The 23,624-nt window shown below is 49.5% G+C and overlaps 1 protein-coding gene across 1 annotated transcript in view; it reads left to right on the forward strand.

Moving 5' to 3' along the window:
* Window positions 1-23,624, forward strand: part of OBSCN (obscurin, cytoskeletal calmodulin and titin-interacting RhoGEF) — an 860,705-nt gene that overhangs the window by 723,019 nt on the left and 114,062 nt on the right. The window contains exons 91-95 of the mRNA XM_077269354.1: window positions 202-320; window positions 7,387-7,499; window positions 7,589-7,757; window positions 8,278-8,356; window positions 20,625-20,825. Coding sequence (XP_077125469.1) covers window positions 202-320; window positions 7,387-7,499; window positions 7,589-7,757; window positions 8,278-8,356; window positions 20,625-20,825 — 681 coding nt within the window. The remainder of the gene's footprint in view (window positions 1-201; window positions 321-7,386; window positions 7,500-7,588; window positions 7,758-8,277; window positions 8,357-20,624; window positions 20,826-23,624) is intronic.

The following is a 23,624-nucleotide window of genomic DNA, read 5'->3' on the forward strand; positions in this document are numbered from 1 at the left end:
TATAATGAGTCTGTGCGCCGTGCATTATTCTGGATTTTCCAGGTGGTTATGTTAGGGGTCCCGCCAGCATTAACCCTTCTGGTGCATTAACCCTTTGTCTCCTTGATGCGGCCCCCCGCTCGCACAGCAGTGTGGTGGGATGGAGCAGATGCCGCCTCAGTCACATCCTGGTATAAATAGCTGCGGCTCTTCTGTCCTCAGGCTTCAGATGGATGCGGCGCAGCACAGGAGGGACGTGCACAGCCGCCTCTACATCCACAGCAGCAGCAGCAGCAAGCACCGGAGCTACCGGCGGCACGTGAGCCCGGAGCCAGGGGCCCGTAAGTGCCGGGGCGGGGAGGCAGGGGCAGGTGACAGCTGTGTGTACAGGAGCCGAGGAGTAGGGAGGCGGGGGCCTCATATACGGGGGGAATGGTAATCATCACTGGCTTTCTACAGAATATGGAGGAAAGTATGTGCCCCCCACATCCTCCTCCGGGGGCTTCTCTGTCATCTACATCTATAGACATTAATATGGAGAAAGTATGTGCCCCCCACATCCTCCTCCGGGGGCTTCTCTGTCCTCATCTACATCCATAGACATTAATATGGAGAAAGTATGTGCCCCCCACATCCTCCTCCGGGGGCTTCTCTGTCCTCATCTACATCCATAGACATTAATATGGAGAAAGTATGTGCCCCCCACATCCTCCTCCGGGGGCTTCTCTGTCCTCATCTACATCCATAGACATTAATATGGAGAAAGTATGTGGACCCCCACATCCTCCTCCGGGGGCTTCTCTGTCCTCATCTACATCCATAGACATTAATATGGAGAAAGTATGTGCCCCCCACATCCACCTCCGGGGGCTTCTCTGTCCTCATCTACATCCATAGACATTAATATGGAGAAAGTATGTGGACCCCCACATCCTCCTCCGGGGGCTTCTCTGTCCTCATCTACATCCATAGACATTAATATGGAGAAAGTATGTGCCCCCCACATCCACCTCCGGGGGCTTCTGTGTCCTCATCTACATCCATAGACATTAATATGGAGAAAGTATGTGCCCCCCACATCCTCCTCCGGGGGCTTCTGTGTCCTCATCTACATCCATAGACATTAATATGGAGAAAGTATGTGCCCCCACATCCTCCTCCGGGGGCTTCACTGTCCTCACCTACATCTATAGACATTAATATGGAGAAAGTATGTGCCCCCCACATCCTCCTCCGGGGGCTTCTCTGTCATCTACATCTATAGACATTAATATGGAGAAAGTATGTGCCCCCCACATCCTCCTCCGGGGGCTTCTCTGTCCTCATCTACATCCATAGACATTAATATGGAGAAAGTATGTGCCCCCCACATCCACCTCCGGGGGCTTCTGTGTCCTCATCTACATCCATAGACATTAATATGGAGAAAGTATGTGCCCCCCACATCCTCCTCCGGGGGCTTCTGTGTCCTCATCTACATCCATAGACATTAATATGGAGAAAGTATGTGCCCCCACATCCTCCTCCGGGGGCTTCACTGTCCTCACCTACATCTATAGACATTAATATGGAGAAAGTATGTGCCCCCCACATCCTCCTCCGGGGGCTTCTCTGTCCTCATCTACATCCATAGACATTAATATGGAGAAAGTATGTGCCCCCCACATCCTCCTCCGGGGGCTTCTCTGTCCTCATCTACATCTATAGACATTAATATGGAGAAAGTATGTGCCCCCACATCCACCTCCGGGGGCTTCTCTGTCCTCATCTACATCCATAGACATTAATATGGAGAAAGTATGTGCCCCTCACATCCTCCTCCGGGGGCTTCTCTGTCCTCATCTACATCCATAGACATTAATATGGAGAAAGTATGTGCCCCCCACATCCTCCTCCTCCGGGGGCTTCTCTGTCCTCATCTACATCCATAGACATTAATATGGAGAAAGTATGTGCCCCCCACATCCTCCTCCGGGGGCTTCTCTGTCCTCATATACATCCATAGACATTAATATGGAGAAAGTATGTGCCCCCCACATCCACCTCCGGGGGCTTCTCTGTCCTCATCTACATCCATAGACATTAATATGGAGAAAGTATGTGCCCCCCACATCCACCTCCGGGGGCTTCTCTGTCCTCATCTACATCCATAGACATTAATATGGAGAAAGTATGTGCCCCCCACATCCTCCTCCGGGGGCTTCTCTGTCCTCATCTACATCCATAGACATTAATATGGAGAAAGTATGTGCCCCCCACATCCACCTCCGGGGGCTTCTCTGTCCTCATCTACATCCATAGACATTAATATGGAGGAAGTATGTGCCCCCCACATCCTCCTCCGGGGGCTTCTCTGTCCTCATCTACATCCATAGACATTAATATGGAGGAAGTATGTGCCCCCCACATCCACCTCCGGGGGCTTCTCTGTCCTCATCTACATCCATAGACATTAATATGGAGAAAGTATGTGCCCCCCACATCCTCCTCCGGGGGCTTCTGTCCTCATCTACATCCATAGACATTAATGTGGAGAAAGTATGTGCCCCCCACATCCTCCTCCGGGGGCTTCTCTGTCCTCATCTATATCCATAGACATTAATATGGAGAAAGTATGTGCCCCCCACATCCTCCTCCGGGGGCTTCTCTGTCCTCATCTACATCCATAGACATTAATATGGAGAAAGTATGTGCCCCCCACATCCACCTCCGGGGGCTTCTCTGTCCTCATCTACATCCATAGACATTAATATGGAGAAAGTATGTGCCCCCCACATCCTCCTCCGGGGGCTTCTCTGTCCTCATCTACATCCATAGACATTAATATGGAGAAAGTATGTGCCCCCCACATCCTCCTCCGGGGGCTTCTCTGTCCTCATCTACATCCATAGACATTAATATGGAGAAAGTATGTGCCCCCCACATCCACCTCCGGGGGCTTCTCTGTCCTCATCTACATCCATAGACATTAATATGGAGAAAGTATGTGCCCCCCACATCCTCCTCCGGGGGCTTCTCTGTCCTCATCTACATCCATAGACATTAATATGGAGAAAAGTATGTGCCCCCCACATCCTCCTCTTCACTTTCTTCTATGTGCACTGGGCACACTCATGGGGGGCAGATTAAGGTCTTCCCCAACCTGTTCTTACGTAGCTGAAGCTACATTTGTCCATAATGTCTTGTGCTCCATTCTTGGAGCTGAGGGTCCGAGGCTGCCGCCTGATAACAGCCCATAGCATTATCCTCCTCCACCATCTGTATGTAATGTGTGCGAGGCCCCAGCACATTACATGAAGGTGGGGTCCCGGTTGGGTGTGTGGACTTGTGCTGTGAGGGCGCTATGCCCATGCAGGCCTCATGTAACCGATGTTGCTGGTTAGCCAGGACTGGATGATCCACAGTTGATGATGGAGACCACCCGTCACTAATGAACTTTTTCCTGACTGGTAGCTTATTCAGGGTTACATATAAGAGATGAAGGACTTTCCTCACAGCCTCCTTCCTCTGTAGTTTTCCTCACAGCCTCCTTCCTCTGTAGTTTTCCTCACAGTCTCCTCCCTCTGTAGTTTTCCTCACAGTCTCCTCCCTCTGTAGTTTTCCTCACAGTCTCCTTCCTCTGTAGTTTCCCTCACAGTCTCCTTGCTCTGTAGTTTTCCTCACAGTCTCCTTGCTCTGTAGTTTTCCTCACAGTCTCCTTGCTCTGTAGTTTTCCTCACAGTCTCCTTCCTCTGTAGTTTTCCTCACAGCCTCCTTCCTCTGTAGTTTTCCTCACAGCCTCCTTCCTCTGTAGTTTTCCTCACAGTCTCCTTCCTCTGTAGTTTTCCTCACAGTCTCCTCCCTCTGTAGTTTTCCTCACAGCCTCCTCCCTCTGTAGTTTTCCTCACAGTCTCCTTCCTCTGTAGTTTCCCTCACAGTCTCATTCCTCTGTAGTTTTCCTCACAGTCTCCTTGCTCTGTAGTTTTCCTCACAGTCTTCTTGCTCTGTAGTTTTTCTCACAGTCTCCTTCCTCTGTAGTTTTCCTCACAGTCTCCTTCCTCTGTAGTTTTCCTCACAGTCTCCTTCCTCTGTAGTTTTCCTCACAGTCTCCTTCCTCTGTAGTTTTCCTCACAGTCTCCTTCCTCTGTAGTTTTCCTCACAGTCTCCTTCCTCTGTAGTTTTCCTCACAGTCTCCTTCCTCTGTAGTTTTCCTCACAGTCTCCTTCCTCTGTAGTTTTCCTCACAGTCTCCTTCCTCTGTAGTTTTCCTCACAGTCTCCTTCCTCTGTAGTTTTCCTCACAGTCTCCTTCCTCTGTAGTTTTCCTCACAGTCTCCTTCCTCTGTAGTTTTCCTCACAGTCCCCTCCCTCTGTAGTTTTCCTCATAGTCTCCTTCCTCTGTAGTTCACTCCAGGTCTTTCTTTGACCATTGTTTCTTCCTACTTCAGCACAGACCAGCTTTAATGGTACAGGTTTCCTTACTTGCTTAGTGGTTCCGCTTTCTTTTCTTCCACTACTGGCGCCCTAGATCTCCCTCTCGGGACCCTTCACTAGTCCCCGTCTCTCAGTGCTGTTTAGGCCCGTTCCATTACCTTTCAGCTTTACAAGTCCAAGGTCTCATGGCTAGGCGTCCTCTCCTAGGACCTGTCTCTGGAAGATCTCTCTGTCACTTCTCCTCAGGATCTCGTTATCCCTTCTCTTCAGTCTCCTCTCATTCAGGGTCATCCTCCAATGCCACACTGCTCACTTTGGACCTTGCAATACACTCACTTTGCACTCTAGACTCTATCTCCCTTCCTAACAGGAAGCAGTCACTTTCCCTAACATCGGCCCTTCTCACTATGGGCTAGCCCCAAACATTACCTCTTCTGACTCTGCTGCCTATTGTTGGGCATGACGTCCCTACAAAATATTATCTTATAACTCTATTACATACTATACATTACACAGGCAAACATAATAATATAATACAATTTACATAACAATATGTACAAAAGACTCAAGACATTATTCACAATACATAATGTGATCAGTCTCTTACATGTACAGTGGGCACAATGCAGCCAGGGGGTAACGTCCTGGTATCACCAAACCCAGACTCCTCCATCAGATGCAGATAGAGAAGGGCGATCCGTCACTGCACAGAACACGTCTCCTCCAGAGTCCAGTGGTGGCGGCTTTACACCACTCCATCCGACGCTCGGCATTGTGGTTGGTGACGTATGGCTGCTCCCGGCTGTGGTGCAGTGTTTATAACAAGGGGCCAGAGGTTATACATCAGGGGGCAAGAAGTTGGATGTTATATATCAGGGGGTGAGGGGCCAGTGGTGATACATCAGGGGGCGAGGGACCAGAGGTTGTACATCAGGGGACAAGAGGTTGGATGGTATACATCAGGGGGCGAGGGGCTGGAGGTTGTACATCAAGAGGCTGGAGGTTACACATCAGGGGGGCGAGGGGCCGGAGGTTATACATAAGAGAGCAAGGGGCCGGATGTTATACACCAGAGGGCGAGGGGTTGTACATCAGGGGTCGAGGGGCTGGATGTTATACATGAGAGGGCAAGGGGTTGTACATCAGGGGGTGAGGGGCCGGAGCTTATACATCAGGGGTGAGGGGCCGTGGAGTATACACTGGGAGCAATGGGGCCGGTTGTTATTCAAATGGGGCCACATGTGGAACACATGAATTGATGGAGATGGTCCTCCCCATACTTTACTCCATACAGAGTATGTGATGGCTGTAGATTGTAGATATAAAGGGTGGATAGATAATAGACAGTAGAGTGGCTTCCGCAAGTGGTGAGATCGGTTTCTAGATGGGATCACTCAAGTTCTCTGTGTGGTACAGAAATTCCTCAGTAAATGTGCAGAGTCTCCGGTCTCTGTGCGTTACCTCCTCCTGGAGTTGTTATTGTGGCGAAGTCCTAGAATTATCCGTCTGTCTGATATTACGGATGGTGACGGCACAGCCACCTGCAGACTCCAGCAGAGGAGCCTCAAGGTCAATCTAAGATGCTTCAAGGTTTTTCTATTAAACAATCACCGATGATCCAGAACATCTGATATGTAATACTGTAGGCCGCAGCCGGCAAAGTGGAGAATTCCTGAAGTAGAGTTGTCAGTGAGTCAGTTTCTACAGCAGCTTCGTATGAGATAAGAATAATGCTGCACACCCCGCACAGCAGGAAAATCTGAGCACTGTGTGTGAATGGGCAATGGGTTGTTGGATTGTTGGTATGTTATGGATGGTCGGTGGGGGTTATTGGATGGTTCATGGGTTATGGAATGTTAGTGGGTAGTTGGATGGTCAGTTGTGTTATGGGAATTCGGTGGGGTTATAGATGGTCAGTGGAGTTATAGATTGTCGAATGGGGTTTTGGATCTTTGGCTGGTTTAGAGATGGTCATCATTGGAGTTAAGGATGGTCAGTGGTCTTATGTAAGGTCAGTGGGTTGTTGATGGTTGGTGGGGTTATGGATGGTCAGGGTTGTTGATGGTTGGTGGGGATGTTGGATGGTCGTTGGGGTTATGGATGGTCAGTGGGTTATTGGATGGTCGTTGGGGTTATGGATGGTCAGTGGGTTGTTGGATGTTCGTTTGGGTTATGGATGGTCAGTGGGTTGTTGGATGGTTGGTTGTATTTTGGATGGTCGATTGTGTTTTGAATGGTTGGTGAGGTCATGGATGTTTTTTTAAAATTGCTCGATTGGTTAAAGAATGGTCATTTGGTTTATGGAAGATCAGTGGGGTTGTAAGATGGTCAGTGAAGTTATGGGTTAGATAGTTGGTGTTATGAATGGGTGATGTAGTTATGCATGGTCACTGGGTTGTGCATGGTCAATGGAGTTATAGATTTCGTTGGAGTTATGGACGGCAAGTGGATAGGAATGGTTGGTAGGTTATGGATTTTAGTTGGAGTTATAGATGGTTGTTGGAGATATGTATGATCAGTGGAGTTATGGATGGTTGGTGGGGTTGTAGAATGGTTGGTGAGTTGTTGGATGGTTGGTGGTGTTCATGGATAGTCATTGGGGTTGTTGCATGGTTGGCGAGTTTATGAATGGTTAGTGGGAATATGTATAGAGGGCTATTGGATGGTTGATTTTATGGAAGTTTAATGGAATTATGGATGCAGTGTTGGTGGATGGTCAGTTGGTTTATGGATGGTCAATGGGTTTGTTGGATGGGTTATGAAAGGTCTGTGGGGTTGTTGGATGGTCATAAATGGTAGTTGGTTTATGGATATTCAGGGAGTGGTTGCGTGATTGGTGCGGTTACAGGTGGTGGATTGTTGAATGGTTGGTTGATTTATGGATGGTCGGTGAGGTTATGCATCATGGGAGGAAAGAAAGATGAGATGAAATCAGGGTTATTAATTGATGGGGCGAAGAGGTGACCACTGACCTCTCACATGCTTACCACTTTTAGGACTCCCGTATATGCAGGTGACCATTGAAGATGTCCACACCCACAGTGGAGAAACAGCCCAATTTGATGCTGTGATAGATGGGAGCCCTCCACTGACAGTAGCCTGGTATAAGGTAAGACCCCAGTGCCTGGAGCCCGGACTAAGGTAAGACCCCACTGCCTGTAGCCCGGTATGTTAGGTCTGACGATTTTGTGAACTCAGGAGAACAATCTGTTGAAAGAAAGTGACAGAGTCCAGACGGAGCGAGAGGATCGGAAATATTCCCTGATCATAAGTCGGACGGAGGCTGGAGATGGCGGCGTGTACACCTGTGTTGCCCACAACTGTGCGGGGGAAGTGTCCTGCAAGGCCGAGCTTATCCTGGAAGCAGGTAATTACCCCAGAAAAGGAGCAGTGCCGTTATTCGTACACAGCTCCACTGCTATCCGGTCATGCGTTATCATACACTATATAGAGAAGTAGCGGACCACACGACTCAACCACTGAATGCTGATGTCTCCTGAGTCCTAGCTTCTTTAGTGTATAGAATCCGGACCCCCGAACCCCCCCTGTATAACGTCTGACCCCTTGTCCCCTATGTATAATATCCGACCCCTCGTCATCTGACAGAAGTTTCAGTGAAGGGAAATCTTCATCTTCAGCACAAGACATTGTGGACAAGTGCAGCTTCAGCTTTGTGGGAACAGTTTGGGGAAGACCCTGATCTGCCCTCCATGACTGCGCCCAGTGAAGCCCCCGGAGGTGGATGTGGGGGGCACATCCGCTATATTCCAAGGTGTTGGCCCCCGTCCTTTCCTGCACTGTTACGGGGGTCTCCGCATCCTCTGGGAACATTGGTGATGGGGGAGGGGAGGTGACATGTCAGTGACAGCAGCTTCTCTCTTTTCCAGGTGAGGAGGAGATGAAGCCGTCGTCGCTCCGGAGGCGGAAGCTGAAGTCTTTCTTTGAGATTAAGGAAGAGATTGGGAGGTAGGAGAAATGTTCCCACTGTGCCGGTTGTGTCCTCGCCGTCACCGTATATTCCCTGCAGCTCCCAGTACAGGTGGCTGATAACAGAGAACAGAGGCCCAACACCTCTACTAATGGTAATAAAGTGTGAACGCCTCCATTAGATCCAGAATACCAAAGTTCAGCTCACCCCTGTATGCCATCAGGCCCTGTCCTCCAGTCACCTCCAGAGCTGCACTCACTATTCTGCTGTTACACCGTGTCTTATCCTCCAGGTCTTTTATTAAATAAAATAAAAATACTTTACATGACAATAACTAAGATACATTACAAATAAAACACCACAGAACAAAACATAAGAACAAAGCTCCAATCAGACGACAACAAACGACAAAAATCACAAAGAAATAAACCGGAAATGGAACAAAAATGGAGAAAGTTCATGACCTACAAATCAGGGACGTGAAAGAAAAATTCCAATAAAAATAAAGAAAGCAAAACTAAAAGACGACAAACAAAATACTCATAACTACATGAATACCCCTGTAAAAAATATAAATAGTATAAAATCATGTAAGACCCCCGGCCCAGCTTAATTCATACTACTATATACAACCCCAACTACATTAACACCGTCCTATATACAATATTATATACAACTAGCTGTACTACCCGGCTTTGCCCGGGGTAATAACTGCTGTTAGCAAAATAGAATGTGTTAACAAAAATTTATTCTGCACAAAAAAAACACAAAACAAATACCGTATTTTCCGGCGTATAAGATGACTTTTTAACCCCTGAAAATCTTCTTAAAAGTCGGGGGTCGTCTTATACGCCGGGTACCGCCTTGTACGCCGGGTGTATATGGTGGGTGGGGGGGGGAGTGGTCCTGATGACGACGAGGGGGCGTCTCACAGGAAAGTGAGTATCCCCCATTACCCTATAAGACGACATAGGGTGTATAAGAAGACCCCGACTTTTAAGAAGATTTTATATTTTAACTGGTAAAGTTGGGGGGTCGTCTTATACGCCCAGTCGTCTTATACGCCGGAAAATACGGTAGATAGAAATGTAATTATTAAAAGGCAAAAACTAAGCTAATAGAAGCATTTTACAACATATATTTCAACACCAGAGATATTCCACACAGATTTAACTAAATTGGCCAAGTAATGTGAAGTAATCTTCTACTACTTATTCGAGAGCCTTTTGATAAACGACATTCTTAGTTTTTCCTTCAGGTGCAAAGACAAACAGATTTTTGGCCGTTCCAACTCTTGAACAGGCCACATAAAGTTGACCATGAGAAAAGCATGGAGATTGTAAATCTAAGCTAGCTGAAGAGCCCGGCGTTGCCTGGGCATAGTAAATATCTGTGGTTAGTTATAGCACCTCACATCTCTTATTTTCCCATCACGCCTCTCATTTTCCCCATCACATCTTTCATTTTCCCCCTCACATCTCTCATTTTCTCCCTCACACCTCTCATTTTCCCCCTCACTCCTCTTATTTTCCCCCTCACTCCTCTCATTCCCCTCAACACTTGTCATTTCGACCTCACATCTGTCATTTTCCGATCACTCCACTATTTTCCACTCACACCTTTTCATTTTCACCTCACACCTCTCATTTTCACCTCAGTATATACATGTTTGTCATCTCCCTTATATATAGTATACACCTGTATGTCATCTCCTGTATATAGTATATACCTGTATGTCATCTCCCCTGTATATAGTATATACCTGTATGTCATCCCCCTGTATATAGTATATACCTGTATGTCATCTCCTCCTATATATAGTATATACCTGTATGTAATCTCCTCCTGTATATAGTATATACCTGTGTGTCATCTCACCTATATATAGTATATACCTGTATGTCATCTCCTCCTATACATAGCATATACCTGTATGTCATCTCCTCCTATACATAGCATATACCTGTATGTCATCTCCTCCTGTATATACTATATACCTGTAGGTAATCTGCTCCTGTATATAGTATATACCTGTGTGTCATCTCCTCCTGTATATAGTATATACCTGTATGTCATCTCCTCCTCTATATAGTATGTACCTGTATGTCATCTCCTCCTCTATATAGTATATACCTGTGTGTCATCTCTCATGTATATAGTATATACCTGTATGTCATCTCCTCCTGTATGTAGTATGTACCTGTATGTCATCTCCTCCTCTATATAGTATATATCTGTGTGTCATCTCCTCCTGTATATAGTATATATCTGTGTGTCATCTACTCCTGTATTAGCCCTCGTTCACACGTTATTTGGTCAGTATTTTTACCTCAGGATTTGTAAGCTAAATTGGCAGCCTGATAAATCCCCAGCCAAGAGTAAGCCCACGCCCTGGCAGTATATATTAGCTCACACATACACATAATAGACTGGTCATGTGACTGACAGCTGCCGGATTCCTATATGGTACATTTGTTGCTCTTGTAGTTTGTCAGCTTATTAATCAGATTTTTATTTTTGAAGGATAATACCAGACTTGTGTGTGTTTTAGGGCGAGTTTCGTGTGTCAAGTTGTGTGTGTTGAGTTGCGTGTGGCGACATGCATGTAGCGACTTTTGTGAGATGAGTTTTGTGTGGCGACATGCGTGTAGCAACTTTTTGTGTGTCGAGTTGCATGTGACAGGTTAGTGTAGCAAGTTGTGTGCAGCAAGTTTTGCGCATGGCGAGTTTTGCGCGTGGCGAGTTTTATGTGTGGTGCCTTGAGTATCTGCAAGTTTTGTGTGAGGCAACTTTTGCATGTGTTGCAACTTTTGTGCATGTGGCAATTTTTCCGCGTGTGCAAGTTTTGCGTGTGGCGAGTTTTCCATGAGGTGAATTTTGCACGTGTGGCGAGTTTTGCATGTGGAGAGTTTTGCGCGTGGCGAGTTTTGAGCGGCGACTTTTGTGTTTCGACTTTTATGTGGCGAGGTTGGTGTATGTGTGGTGAAATGTGCGCTGAGGGTGGTATATGTGTTCGAGCATGTGGTAGTGTGTGGCGCATTTTGTGTGTGTGTTCATATCCCCGTAGTGGTGTGGTGATTATCCCATGTCGGGGCCCCACCTTAGCAACTGTACAGTATATACTCTTTGGCGCCATCGCTCTCATTCTTTAAGTCCCCCTTGTTCACATCTGGCAGCTGTTAATTTGCCTCCAACACTTTTCCTTTCATTTTTTCCCCCATTATACTAAACCAAACACTATACAACACCGCAAACACAACCAAACCCTACTGGTCCCACTGCCTCACCTTACAGCCACCCCCTTACACCACCACATTCACCCTACAACAAACCTAAATACAATACAGTGTACAAAATTTAAAAAAATATATTTTTTTTTCAATTATATATATATTTTTTTCTTTTTTTTATTATTTTATTTTATTTTTTTTTCCTTTTTTAATATATATACACACACCTACTCTAACTATCCCGCCACCCCTGATCCAGCTCTGGCCACAAAGTTCAGGAATTATCCGAGCTAGGATCAGGCCCCAAAGTTTTTCCCCAGGCGGGGCCTGGGCCAGGCCAGATCAGTCTCTTATCACCGCCGTTGAACCCCCCAATCCCCCCACCCAACCTAACTAAGACCCTCTATTATACACACTATATACAATATATACAATACACTATATACAATATATACATAAACCAACTTCACAGAACACAACCTACATACTCACCACCCAAGGCTCAAGTTCGATGCCTGCAAACCTTCTATTCAGGGAACAGAAATACAAAACAAAAACCTAGGGTGTAAAGATATCAGCCCACCACCAGGATATAGGAGCGCTAATGGACTAAGGCACCCCGAAGGAGAAACCCCTCCAGAGATGGGCCGCCCTCCGGGCACCCAGTCCTTCGCACTCCAGAGAACGCACCTTCACCAGGGCACCTAGGATGCTGCTACAAACTTCATCTACACGGAGGATTTTACTCTGCGTCGTAACTAAAACTCGTGCGTTCCACGTGAAGTACCTGACCACTGCGCTGACTAAGAATAAAGTGGCTCGGTCCCTTCTCCCGAGGTCTCTGAAGGCTCCATAGGCCCACTCGGCATAGGACAGAGTGGCCAGCCGCGGCCAACCAATGGAAGCGCCCACCCTGTTGTACACCTCTGTATTAAAGGGACAATGAAGCAGGAAGTGCTTCATGCTTTCCAGCATGGTAGCGCAAGCCTCACGGGGACAATTCCTGTCCACGGAGCTCCTGTGCTTCAAATTGTCCCTCACATACAACTTACCTTGGAAGCAGCGCCTAGGCAAGTCCCAATACTTCTTGGGGATCCTGCTAGAAATTAACAAACTTAACCCAACCTCTAGATCCCGACTCGGGCAGTCCTTGAGGACCAATGGTCTCTGAAAATGCGAAAGCAAGACCCGCATGTCGAGGAGTTTCCTCGGGAGGCACCTCACTTCCCACATTCCCAGACCCCACGGGCGCATCATTTTCAGAACCGGGGTAACATAAGCCGAGAGATGCCCGTGCGGTGTGCGAAGATCCTTCAATCTTCCCCCTGTCTCCCATTCCTGGAAGAAAGGCTGAAACCATCCCTTGCAGGAGAATACCCACGGAGGAGCCCTCTCTTTCCAGAGGTTTGCCACGTTAACTTTCAAAAAGGTGTTCACTAGGAACACCACGGGGTTTACCATATTCAACCCCCCTAGTCTCCTCGTGCGATAAGTGACCTCCCATTTGACTAGGTTTAGTCTATTCCCCCATAACATCTGGAAGAACAGACTGTAGACCCGTGTCCAGAGAGGCTCCGGCAAGACACAGACACTGCCCAGGTAGATTAGCAAGGGGAGCAGGAAAGCTTTGCACAGGTCAACCCTTTCCCTCAGGGTCAAAGACCAACCCTTCCATTGGTCCACTCTTTGGGCGACACCTTTGATTCTGCCTTCCCAGTTTTTCGTGGGGTAATCACCCTGGCCAAATTCGATGCCTAGGACTTTGGCATGTTCTTGGGGTTTGGGGAGGGTGTCCGGAAGATCAAACGTGGGATCCCCGCCTCCCAGCCAGAGACTCTCACACTTGTCCTGGTTGACCTTGGACCCGGATGCCTCCGAGTAGCTCTCCACTTCTGACATCACCACCATCGCCTCCTCTTGCGAAGAAACAAAGACAGTAACGTCGTCCGCGTAGGCCACTACCCTCAGGATAGCCTCTGGCGCCAACCCGCCCATCCTCACCCCCGCCAACGGTCCACAATCAACCCTTCTGAGGAAGGGATCGATCGCAAACGCGTAAAGCAAAGGACTAAGAGGGCACCCTGGCGGACACCAGATCCCACCCCGAAAGGTTGTCCAATCCACCCGTTTACCAGAGGGAAAGTCTCAGCCCCTGCGTACAAGGTCTTAAGCCAGTCCACAAACCCTCCAGGCAGACCATACCTCAAAAGAGTGGACCAGAGGTACTCGTGGTCGACCCGATCAAAGGCTTTTGCCTGATCCAGGGTCAGCAAGAACCCCTTCCAAAGGCCCGCCCTGCCTTGCTCCACGGCCTCTCAGACACCCAGAACAGCACTGAAAGTGCTACGGCCAGGAACGCAACAGTGCTGGGCCTCCGAAAGGAGCCGCGGTGCAAACTTCACCAGCCTATTGAAGAGTATCTTAGCCAAAACCTTCCTGTCCACATTGAGAAGTGATATGGGACGCCAATTCTCAATGCGTGACGGATCCTTACCCTTTGACAAAATGATCAAAGCCGACCTCCTTAATGATCTCGGCAGAGTGCCCGAGGAGAGACACTCATTAAACACCTGAGTCAAGAGGGGGACCAAGGAGTCCCTAAAGGTCTTAAAGAACTCGGATGTTAAGCCATCCGGACCTGGCGATTTTTTGGGGCGGAGCCCATCGATCGCCAGTCTCACTTCCTCTTCTTTGATCGCTTCTGCCAAACCGCTCAGCGAGAGGTCAGCCCCTGGCTCAGGAACAGCTTCAGCCAGGAAAGCCGACATCCTGTCACGATCCAGTTCCTTCCTTCCCAAGAGGTGCGAGTAGTATGAACTGATGACCTCCAAGATCCCTGATCTGGACCTTCTCAGGGATCCCGTACTGTCCATCAGCCCTGTCACTATCTTACTATTCACTGACATCTTGCAGCTTCTGTAAGGGTCGGGCGAGTAGTACTTCCCGTAGTCCCTCTCAAAAACCAAAGATGCGTGCCTATCGTACTGACACCTCTTTAGCAAGGATTTCACACTGGAGATCGCCTCGCAGCTACCCCCAGTCGAGACAAGATGCTCGAGTTTCCTCCTCAGGCTCTGATACAGGCGATCCCTGTTCAGGCTTCTGAGGTTCGAGAGTTGCCGGAAGAATCTCGCCACCCGATTTTTGAACATCTCCCACCACTCAGACTTAGTGTTACTTAGGCCCAGCAGCGGTACCTGGCTCTGAAGAAATTACTCAAAGGACCATCTTACAGCTTCTTCCTCAAGGAGTGACGAATTCAGCTTCCAATAACCTCTTCCCATCCGAGGAGTCTCTGTAACGCTCAGAGAAAACATAATCAAACAGTGATCGGAGAATTCCACCTCCACAACCGACAACGGCGAGGAGACGGCATCCTCCTTCAAATAAAACCTGTCTATCCTAGACCTGCACTGACTACCTCTAAAAAAGGTGAACCCCGCGTGGCCTGTGTTGTGCCGGATGTGGACATCCACCAGGCGTGCCTCACTTACTATCCTATTTAGCACGACGCAATCGTAAGCCAGCCGGTCTCCGGAACCTCCTCTATCAGAGGGTCTCGTGACGTTGTTGAAATCCCCTCCAAAGACCACCTGCCGACTCGAAAATAAGAAAGGTTTGATCTTCATGAAGAGACACTTGCGGTCCCACTTGGACTGGGGACCGTAGATGTTAATGAGCCGAAGCTCCTGTCCCCCAATGGAGACATCTAGGATCAAGCATCTCCCCATTTCTAACTCGATCAATCGTCTGCATTCAACCGCTGCGGTCTTAAAAAGGACCGCCACCCCGTTATACGGCTCGGCCGCAAGAGACCAGTAGGAGAGCCCGTGCCTCTACTCCCGCCTTGCTTTATGCATGGTTGATAGGTCGGTGAACCTGGTCTCCTGCAAAAACAAAATGTCGGCGTCAAGTTGGCCAAGAAAATGAAAGGACGTGTACCTTGCCGCTTCTGACTTTATGCTGGCAACATTAATGGTTGCCAGCGTCAATGGGGTGGGTGCCGCCATCATGATTGATTGAATTAGATAGCCTTTTTCTTCCCACCCCCAACAGTTTCACCCTCTTCCTCTGACAATGATGAGTTTTTAGTGCGCTTAAGACAAACAAACTCATCCATTCTCTCCTTACATACACTCTGGCCCTTGTCTGGTGGTCCTGAATTAGTTCCCCCCCAGAAGGCTTTGTATTTGTCCCCTGAGAAGAAGACCCAGTGACCTCCTGAGCCCCAACAACGTTGTCCGCAACCTCCGGCCCCGGGTCCCCATCGCCCCCCTCTGGAGGGGAGTCCTGGAGGGCCCGGAACCGGTTAGAGAGATCCACCAGAGGGGGGGCGGCTGGACCTTCCAATGGCACCTGGATCAGGGCTACGGAGTCAGAGGGGTCGCACTCCGAGGAGGAGGCTCGAGGCCCGGACCCCCTCTTATCCTTAGTTGTTTTCCTGTTACCCTTTTTCTTTTGCTGTGACCACTCCCCCTCTCCCTCATCCAGACTGTCACCGGATGAAGGTTCCTGGGCAGACATGGCGTCCTTTTGCTCCTCCCTTTCAAGTCTCTTGACTTCCTTGTTCAATTCGCCGTCTTTAGGATCCTCAGCTGCAAGTGAAGCACCCGGGTCAGAGTTTAGGGTCATTACTCCCTGCCCCCTGTTCCCAAGGCGCTGCTCCTGCCACCTGATATTGGATGGCGGCAGCCTGCTCCTCACCGGTTCCCTGCCTCCGCTGCCTCTACTGGTCCCTCCACCGGCGAGATTAGTCCCAGCTTTCGCCTGTCCCGCACTCGCCGCTTTCAGGACCGCATTGGCAAAGGAACGCGGACAGCGACTGAACGGGTGACCGAGGTCACCACACAAGTTACACCTAATCCTGCCACAGGTAGCAGCAAGATGGCCGAGGTCCCCACACAGTGCGCATTTCTGGGTGGTACACTGCGCACTGAAGTGTGTGGGGCTGCCGCACCTGTGACAGACTTTAGGCTGCCCCCGGTAGAAAATCAAGATCCTGTCCCTTCCCAAAAATGTTGAGGAAGGGATATGGGTAACGGTGTTTCCTGAAACCTTGAATTTCACCATGAAGGTCCAGGCTCCTGACCAGATACCATGCTTGTCGAGGGTCTTTTCAGGAATACCGACGATGTCGCCGTATCGTCCAACCCATGTGGAGATGTCGACACAGGAAAGTGACTCGTTACTGGTCAAAACGGTCACCTTCCTGACCGAATTCTGGCGGGATATTGCTACAGTGTGGAAACCCTGCCATTCGGGGCGACCCCGAGCCAGCTCATGGCGAGACCAGAAAAGCTCAAGGCCCTCCGGTCTCACGAAGCTGACATCCAAGTAGGAGGTCCCATAGGGATGGATCAAGGCGAAGATGTCATATGCCACGAAGCCCATCCCCAGCAGGAGCTCAGCAACCTTTGACCGATCAGGACAGGCATCCTTGCTTACCCACTGGAGACGGGCCACGTTCCTACGGTTACTCCTCTGCCCCAGTGTCGGCAGAGACCAGACAGTCACTGCCCCTCTATCTCGGAAGGCAGAAAGACCGTGTCTCTCTATCCAGAAAGACAGATCAACCTCCCTCCCCTCTACATTGATGGAACTCTCCCCTTTCCTCAGGGCGTCCAGGAAGCGCTGTTGCAAGTCACCATCCTCAGGGTCACCAGACAAGGGCGCACTACTACCCCCAGCAGTGACAGCCCCTGAATAGCTTGGGGCTGAAGCCCCCACCACCGCTGGGGGGGCAGCGGGACCACTACCTGCTTCCCCTCCACCAACACCAGTAAAGCTCTCCTCATTCACTCCGCCACTACTCCCATCATTGGCAACGTCACTACTCCCACCATTCACTCCACCACTACTCCCATCATTCACTCCACCACTACTCCCATCATTCACTCCACCACTACTCCCACCATTCACTCCACCACTACTCCCACCATTCACTCCACCACTACTCCCACCATTCACTCCACCACTACTCCCACCATTCACTCCACCACTACTCCCACCATTCCCCTTACCATTGCCACCACTTCCCGTCACTTTATTACCAGTATTGTCACCACCATTTTTCCCAGTGTTCTCTGCACCTTCCACAGTAACATCCATTCCTTCCTCACTTGTGTCTGGCTTCTCTGCACTCACACCTGCTGGACCGGGGGAGGGTTGCAGCTCCACACCCGTTTTCCCTTGATTGATGCTCTGTTGTGTCTCTGGAGCACCTTGCCCCCCCACTGCAGCAGTTTGTATTTTATTATTCTGGGCCCGCTGCTTGTTGGGGGGCACCGCCTGCCCCGCACCCACAGACTTCGGGGTCCTGGTGTCACATTTGGGTGCTGGAGCACTCTGTCCTCCCGTCGCAGCAGGGCGCCCAGTGTTCCCTGCAGCTGATTTTTCCTGTTTTTTTTTTCTTTTTGGACTCGCTGCTCCCCTATCGCAGCCGCATGCCTCTTCTCTGTTGAGGCGCACTGCGCCCCTGTCACAACAGTGCGCCACCCTTTCGCCGCACCATGTTTCTCGGACCTGCCCCCCACAGCCCCGGCGTCGGCCGGCTCAGCCGTAGTGAGCAGGGATGGAGTCTGCCCACACCGTCCCCCTTTCGCAACGGCGTGGACATCCCCCTCGCTCCCCTCAGCCCCGGTGATAACCGGCTTAGCCGCAGAGGGCAGAGAGGGAAACTCCTCGGGGTCCCCTATGTCCGGCGCCGTGAGTACCTCCACAGCCTCGCCCCCTGCACTGTTCCCCGCACAGACGGCAGCACCGCCGGACGTCCTCCTCCTCTCCCCACCTTGCCTATGCCCCGGACCCACTGCAGAGCCCGTGCCTTTAGGTTTGGTGGGGTTTACACAGGAGGTGGTAGGTGTAACATCATCCATCAGTACATATCTGTAACTCACCACCTCCCGTGCGGTCTCCTTCGTTTTCTTCTTCCTCTTCTGGGTTTCCTCTGCTGGCTCATCCTCACCAAAGGAGAAGCGGTCCAGGTTCACTGGAGACTCCAGCTGTCGGATCTCCTGTAGCAGACCGCCCTCCTCCTCTTCCTCCGCTGACACTCCAGCCTGTGCTGTCGGAGTCCTCTGCCGTGCCGGGAGGCCGCTTCCCTGTTGTCGGCTCTGCGACTCACTCTCCCGGCTGGTTCCAGCTTGTAGGACTCCAGTTACAGCCACTTCTTCGTCCTCCTCCTCCTCCTCGTCGCTTAGGACGCCGGCTGGCGGTTCTCCTGAGGTATTTAACCCCTTCATTTCTGAGAACCGCCGCTGGTTCTTAAACCTCTCCAGGAAGGGACCTGCGCTTTTCTCAATCCCCTCCCGGAGGAGTACTAACCGGGCCACCTCATCTCTGAGGGCTCTGAACCTCTGGGAGGTCGCGGGTTTCTCCTTGTTAGAGGCTCGGGTGTTCAGGATCCGAGCTACCCTCAGCTTCTCCTTCAGCCCGGTCAGTGCTTTGCCGGCGTCCTCGTACTCACGTAGCATGGCGACCACTCGGGAGGAGAAGGTACTCATGGACTCGCCGGAGCTCCTCTCCCCCCAGGATGTTCCTGGGCTCTCCTTCCTGGGGCCTGGGGTTCCCCTGTCTCCCTCTCTGGGCGGACGATGAGCCGTCTCAGGGTTGGAGTAGGTGGGTAAGGTTTTCTTCACCCGTCCTGACCTCCTCAGTCCCTCTTGGGCCGGTTGCTGCTGCTGCTGCTTTCTGTCCCCCGCCGGCACAGACCGGGGAACAGAAGCCTGGGAAGCCATGCCGGCCTCGCAGGAAGCCTGCCTCTCCCTGGGGAGAAGAGAGGCCGACTCTGGGCCTCCTGCTGGAAGTGCTGGAGCTCACAAGACAGGTGCTGCTCCTAGCAGGGTGTGACTGATTGTGGGCACCTGTCCTCCAGTCACCTCCAGAGCTGCACTCACTATTCTGCTATTGCATCATGTCTTATCCTCCAGTCACCTCCAGAGCTGCACTCACTATTCTGCTGTTACATCGTGTCTTATCCTCAAGTCACCTCCAGAGCTGCACTCACTATTCTGCTGTTACATCATGCTTGTTTGGCGGCTGCTGAGTTGTTGACCACCTGACATCGCTGTTATCTATCACAAGGAGCAGAAGAATAGTGAGTTCAGCTCTGGAGGTGACTGGAGAGGTGATGCAGGTTTTTCCTGTATTTCTTCCTGTCTGTGCTGGCGCCCCTTTTTCAGTTCCTCTGCTGTGGGGGGCTTTTGGTTTGACCCCTCTCCCTCTACAGATCTTGGGCGATTTCTGTGGAACCGCAGCACAAGTCCAGACACCGGCAGTGGATGGCGGATTCTGTGCAGAACTACTGAGCCGCGAAAAGTGACAGAAAAGCCCAAATCTAGAAACGGATAATGACCCTCCTGTCAGCCCAAGAGACGCAGACTGGCTGAGCTCTGAACCCTCGCACTCCTGCTCACTGACCCTCCTCCTCTAAGTCTTCTTCCTGCTACCCCCATCTCCATTTTGGAGCTTTTGCTCACTTAGCCTTCTCTGTTTATTCTCATAGATCTTCTCACTTTTACTCCTTTATTATTTCCCTGAAATTTTGGTCACTGATACTTCTCACGTTAATTTTGGAGCTCTTGCTCACTGATCTCCCTCACTTTAGTTTCCTGACTCCCCTAATCTTAGTCATGCAGCTTTAGCTCACTGATCCTCACTATCCAAGCCCTTGAGCTTTACGTCATATATCTTCCTCACCTCAGTCCTAGAGCTCTTACTCACTGGTCCTCCTTAACCTGCCTTCATACTCTTGTACACTGACTGATTGGACCTCAGACATGAGCTCGCACTCACTGACTCTTCTTAGGTCATTACCTGAAATTTTCCTCATTGATCTCTTATCTCACTCCTAAAGTTCTTACTCACTAGTCTTCCTCAACTCATCCTTGGCGTTCTTGCTCACTGACCCTCCGCACTTCACTTATGAAACTCACTTACTGGACCAAAGTGTCATACTGGCATATTAGCTCACTCAGTCTTTACCTCTTTCCTAGAACTTTCCTCACTGAGCAGCCTCACTTTAGTTGTGGAACTCTTGCTCACTGTTCTTCCTAATTGCTTCCTTTCTTGTTTTTAGAGGATCATTTGGTTTTGTAAAACGGGTTGTGCACAAAGGAAACGGAGCCACATGTGCCGCCAAGTTCATCCCGCTGAGAAGCAGAATCCGGCAGCAGGCGTACCGCGAGCGCGATGTCTTATCCGAGGTGTCACATGACCGCGTCACCGCGCTCCTCGACGCCTTCGAAACCAAAAAGACATTAATTCTCATCATGGAGAGGTATCCTTTACCAGAGTGGTGGGGCGGGGTGTACTGCGCCACTGCGCCTGTGTGTCATTAGTGTCTGTGCGTCCATGTCTGACCCTCCATGTCCATGTGTGTCCATATCTAAGGGGCTGGACGGTGTATATATACAGGACAGGAGGAGCGGTACTGTGCAGTGTATATATACAGGATGAGTGGTACTGTGCAGTGTATATATACAGGACAGGAGGAGCGGTACTGTGCAGTGTATATATACAGGATGAGTGGTACTGTGCAGTGTATATATACAGGACAGGAGGAGCGGTACTGTGCAGTGTATATATACAGGAGGAGGGGTACTGTGCAGTGTATATATACAGGAGGAGTGGTACTGTGCAGTGTATATATACAGGACAGGAGGAGCGGTACTGTGCAGTGTATATATACACAGGAGGAGGGGTACTGCACGGTGTATATATACAGGAGGAGCGGTACTGTGCAGTGTATATATACAGGAGGAGTGGTACTGTGCAGTGTATATATACAGGAGGAGGGGTACTGCGCGGTGTATATATACAGGACAGGAGGAGCGGTACTGTGCAGTGTATATATACAGGACAGGAGGAGCGGTACTGTGCAGTGTATATATACAGGAGGAGGGGTACTGCGCGGTGTATATATACAGGAGGAGCGGTACTGTGCAGTGTATATATACAGGAGGAGTGGTACTGTGCAGTGTATATATACAGGACAGGAGGAGTGGTGCTGTGCAGTGTATATATACAGGAGGAGCGGTACTGTGCAGTGTATATATACAGGAGGAGGGGTACTGTGCAGTGTATATATACAGGAGGAGTGGTACTGTGCAGTGTATATATACAGGAGGAGGGGTACTGCGCGGTGTATATATACAGGAGGAGTGGTACTGTGCAGTGTATATATACAGGAGGAGCGGTACTGTGCAGTGTATATATACAGGACAGGAGGAGCGGTACTGTGCAGTGTATATATACAGGACAGGAGGAGCGGTACTGTGCAGTGTATATATACAGGAGGAGCGGTACTGTGCAGTGTATATATACAGGAGGAGTGGTACTATGCAGTGTATATATATATATAGGACAGGAGGTGTGGTACTGTACAGTGTATATATACAGGAGGAGTGGTACTGTGCAGTGTATATATACAGGAGGAGTGGTACTGTGCAGTGTATATATATACAGGAGGAGTGGTACTGTGCAGTGTATATATATACAGGAGGAGTGGTACTGTGCAGTGTATATATACAGGAGGAGTGGTACTGTGCAGTGTATATATACAGGAGGAGTGGTACTGTGCAGTGTATATATACAGGTGGAGTGGTACTGTGCAGTGTATATATACAGGAGGAGTGGTACTGTGCAGTGTATATATACAGGAGGAGTGGTATTTCGCAGTGTATATATACAGGAGGAGAGGTACTGTGCAGTGTATATATATACAGGAGGAGGGGTACTGCGCGGTGTATATATACAGGACAGGAGGAGCGGTACTGTGCAGTGTATATATACAGGACAGGAGGAGCGGTACTGTGCAGTGTATATATACAGGAGGAGGGGTACTGCGCGGTGTATATATACAGGAGGAGCGGTACTGTGCAGTGTATATATACAGGAGGAGTGGTACTGTGCAGTGTATATATACAGGACAGGAGGAGTGGTGCTGTGCAGTGTATATATACAGGAGGAGCGGTACTGTGCAGTGTATATATACAGGAGGAGGGGTACTGTGCAGTGTATATATACAGGAGGAGTGGTACTGTGCAGTGTATATATACAGGAGGAGGGGTACTGCGCGGTGTATATATACAGGAGGAGTGGTACTGTGCAGTGTATATATACAGGAGGAGCGGTACTGTGCAGTGTATATATACAGGACAGGAGGAGCGGTACTGTGCAGTGTATATATACAGGACAGGAGGAGCGGTACTGTGCAGTGTATATATACAGGAGGAGCGGTACTGTGCAGTGTATATATACAGGAGGAGTGGTACTATGCAGTGTATATATATATATAGGACAGGAGGTGTGGTACTGTACAGTGTATATATACAGGAGGAGTGGTACTGTGCAGTGTATATATACAGGAGGAGTGGTACTGTGCAGTGTATATATATACAGGAGGAGTGGTACTGTGCAGTGTATATATATACAGGAGGAGTGGTACTGTGCAGTGTATATATACAGGAGGAGTGGTACTGTGCAGTGTATATATACAGGAGGAGTGGTACTGTGCAGTGTATATATACAGGTGGAGTGGTACTGTGCAGTGTATATATACAGGAGGAGTGGTACTGTGCAGTGTATATATACAGGAGGAGTGGTATTTCGCAGTGTATATATACAGGAGGAGAGGTACTGTGCAGTGTATATATATACAGGAGGAGGGGTACTGCGCGGTGTATATATACAGGAGGAGTGGTACTGTGCAGTGTATATATACAGGAGGAGCGGTACTGTGCAGTGTATATATACAGGACAGGAGGAGCGGTACTGTGCAGTGTATATATACAGGAGGAGCGGTACTGTGCAGTGTATATATACAGGAGGAGTGGTACTGTGCAGTGTATATATATACAGGAGGAGTGGTACTGTGCAGTGTATATATATACAGGAGGAGTGGTACTGTGCAGTGTATATATACAGGAGGAGTGGTACTATGCAGTGTATATATATATAGGACAGGAGGTGTGGTACTGTACAGTGTACATATACAGGAGGAGTGGTACTGTGCAGTGTATATATACAGGACAGGAGGAGTGGTACTGTGCAGTGTATATATACAGGAGGAGCGGTA

Source organism: Ranitomeya variabilis, chromosome 6 (assembly GCF_051348905.1).
Source record: "Ranitomeya variabilis isolate aRanVar5 chromosome 6, aRanVar5.hap1, whole genome shotgun sequence".
In the NCBI taxonomy this organism is placed as follows: Eukaryota; Metazoa; Chordata; class Amphibia; order Anura; family Dendrobatidae; genus Ranitomeya; species Ranitomeya variabilis.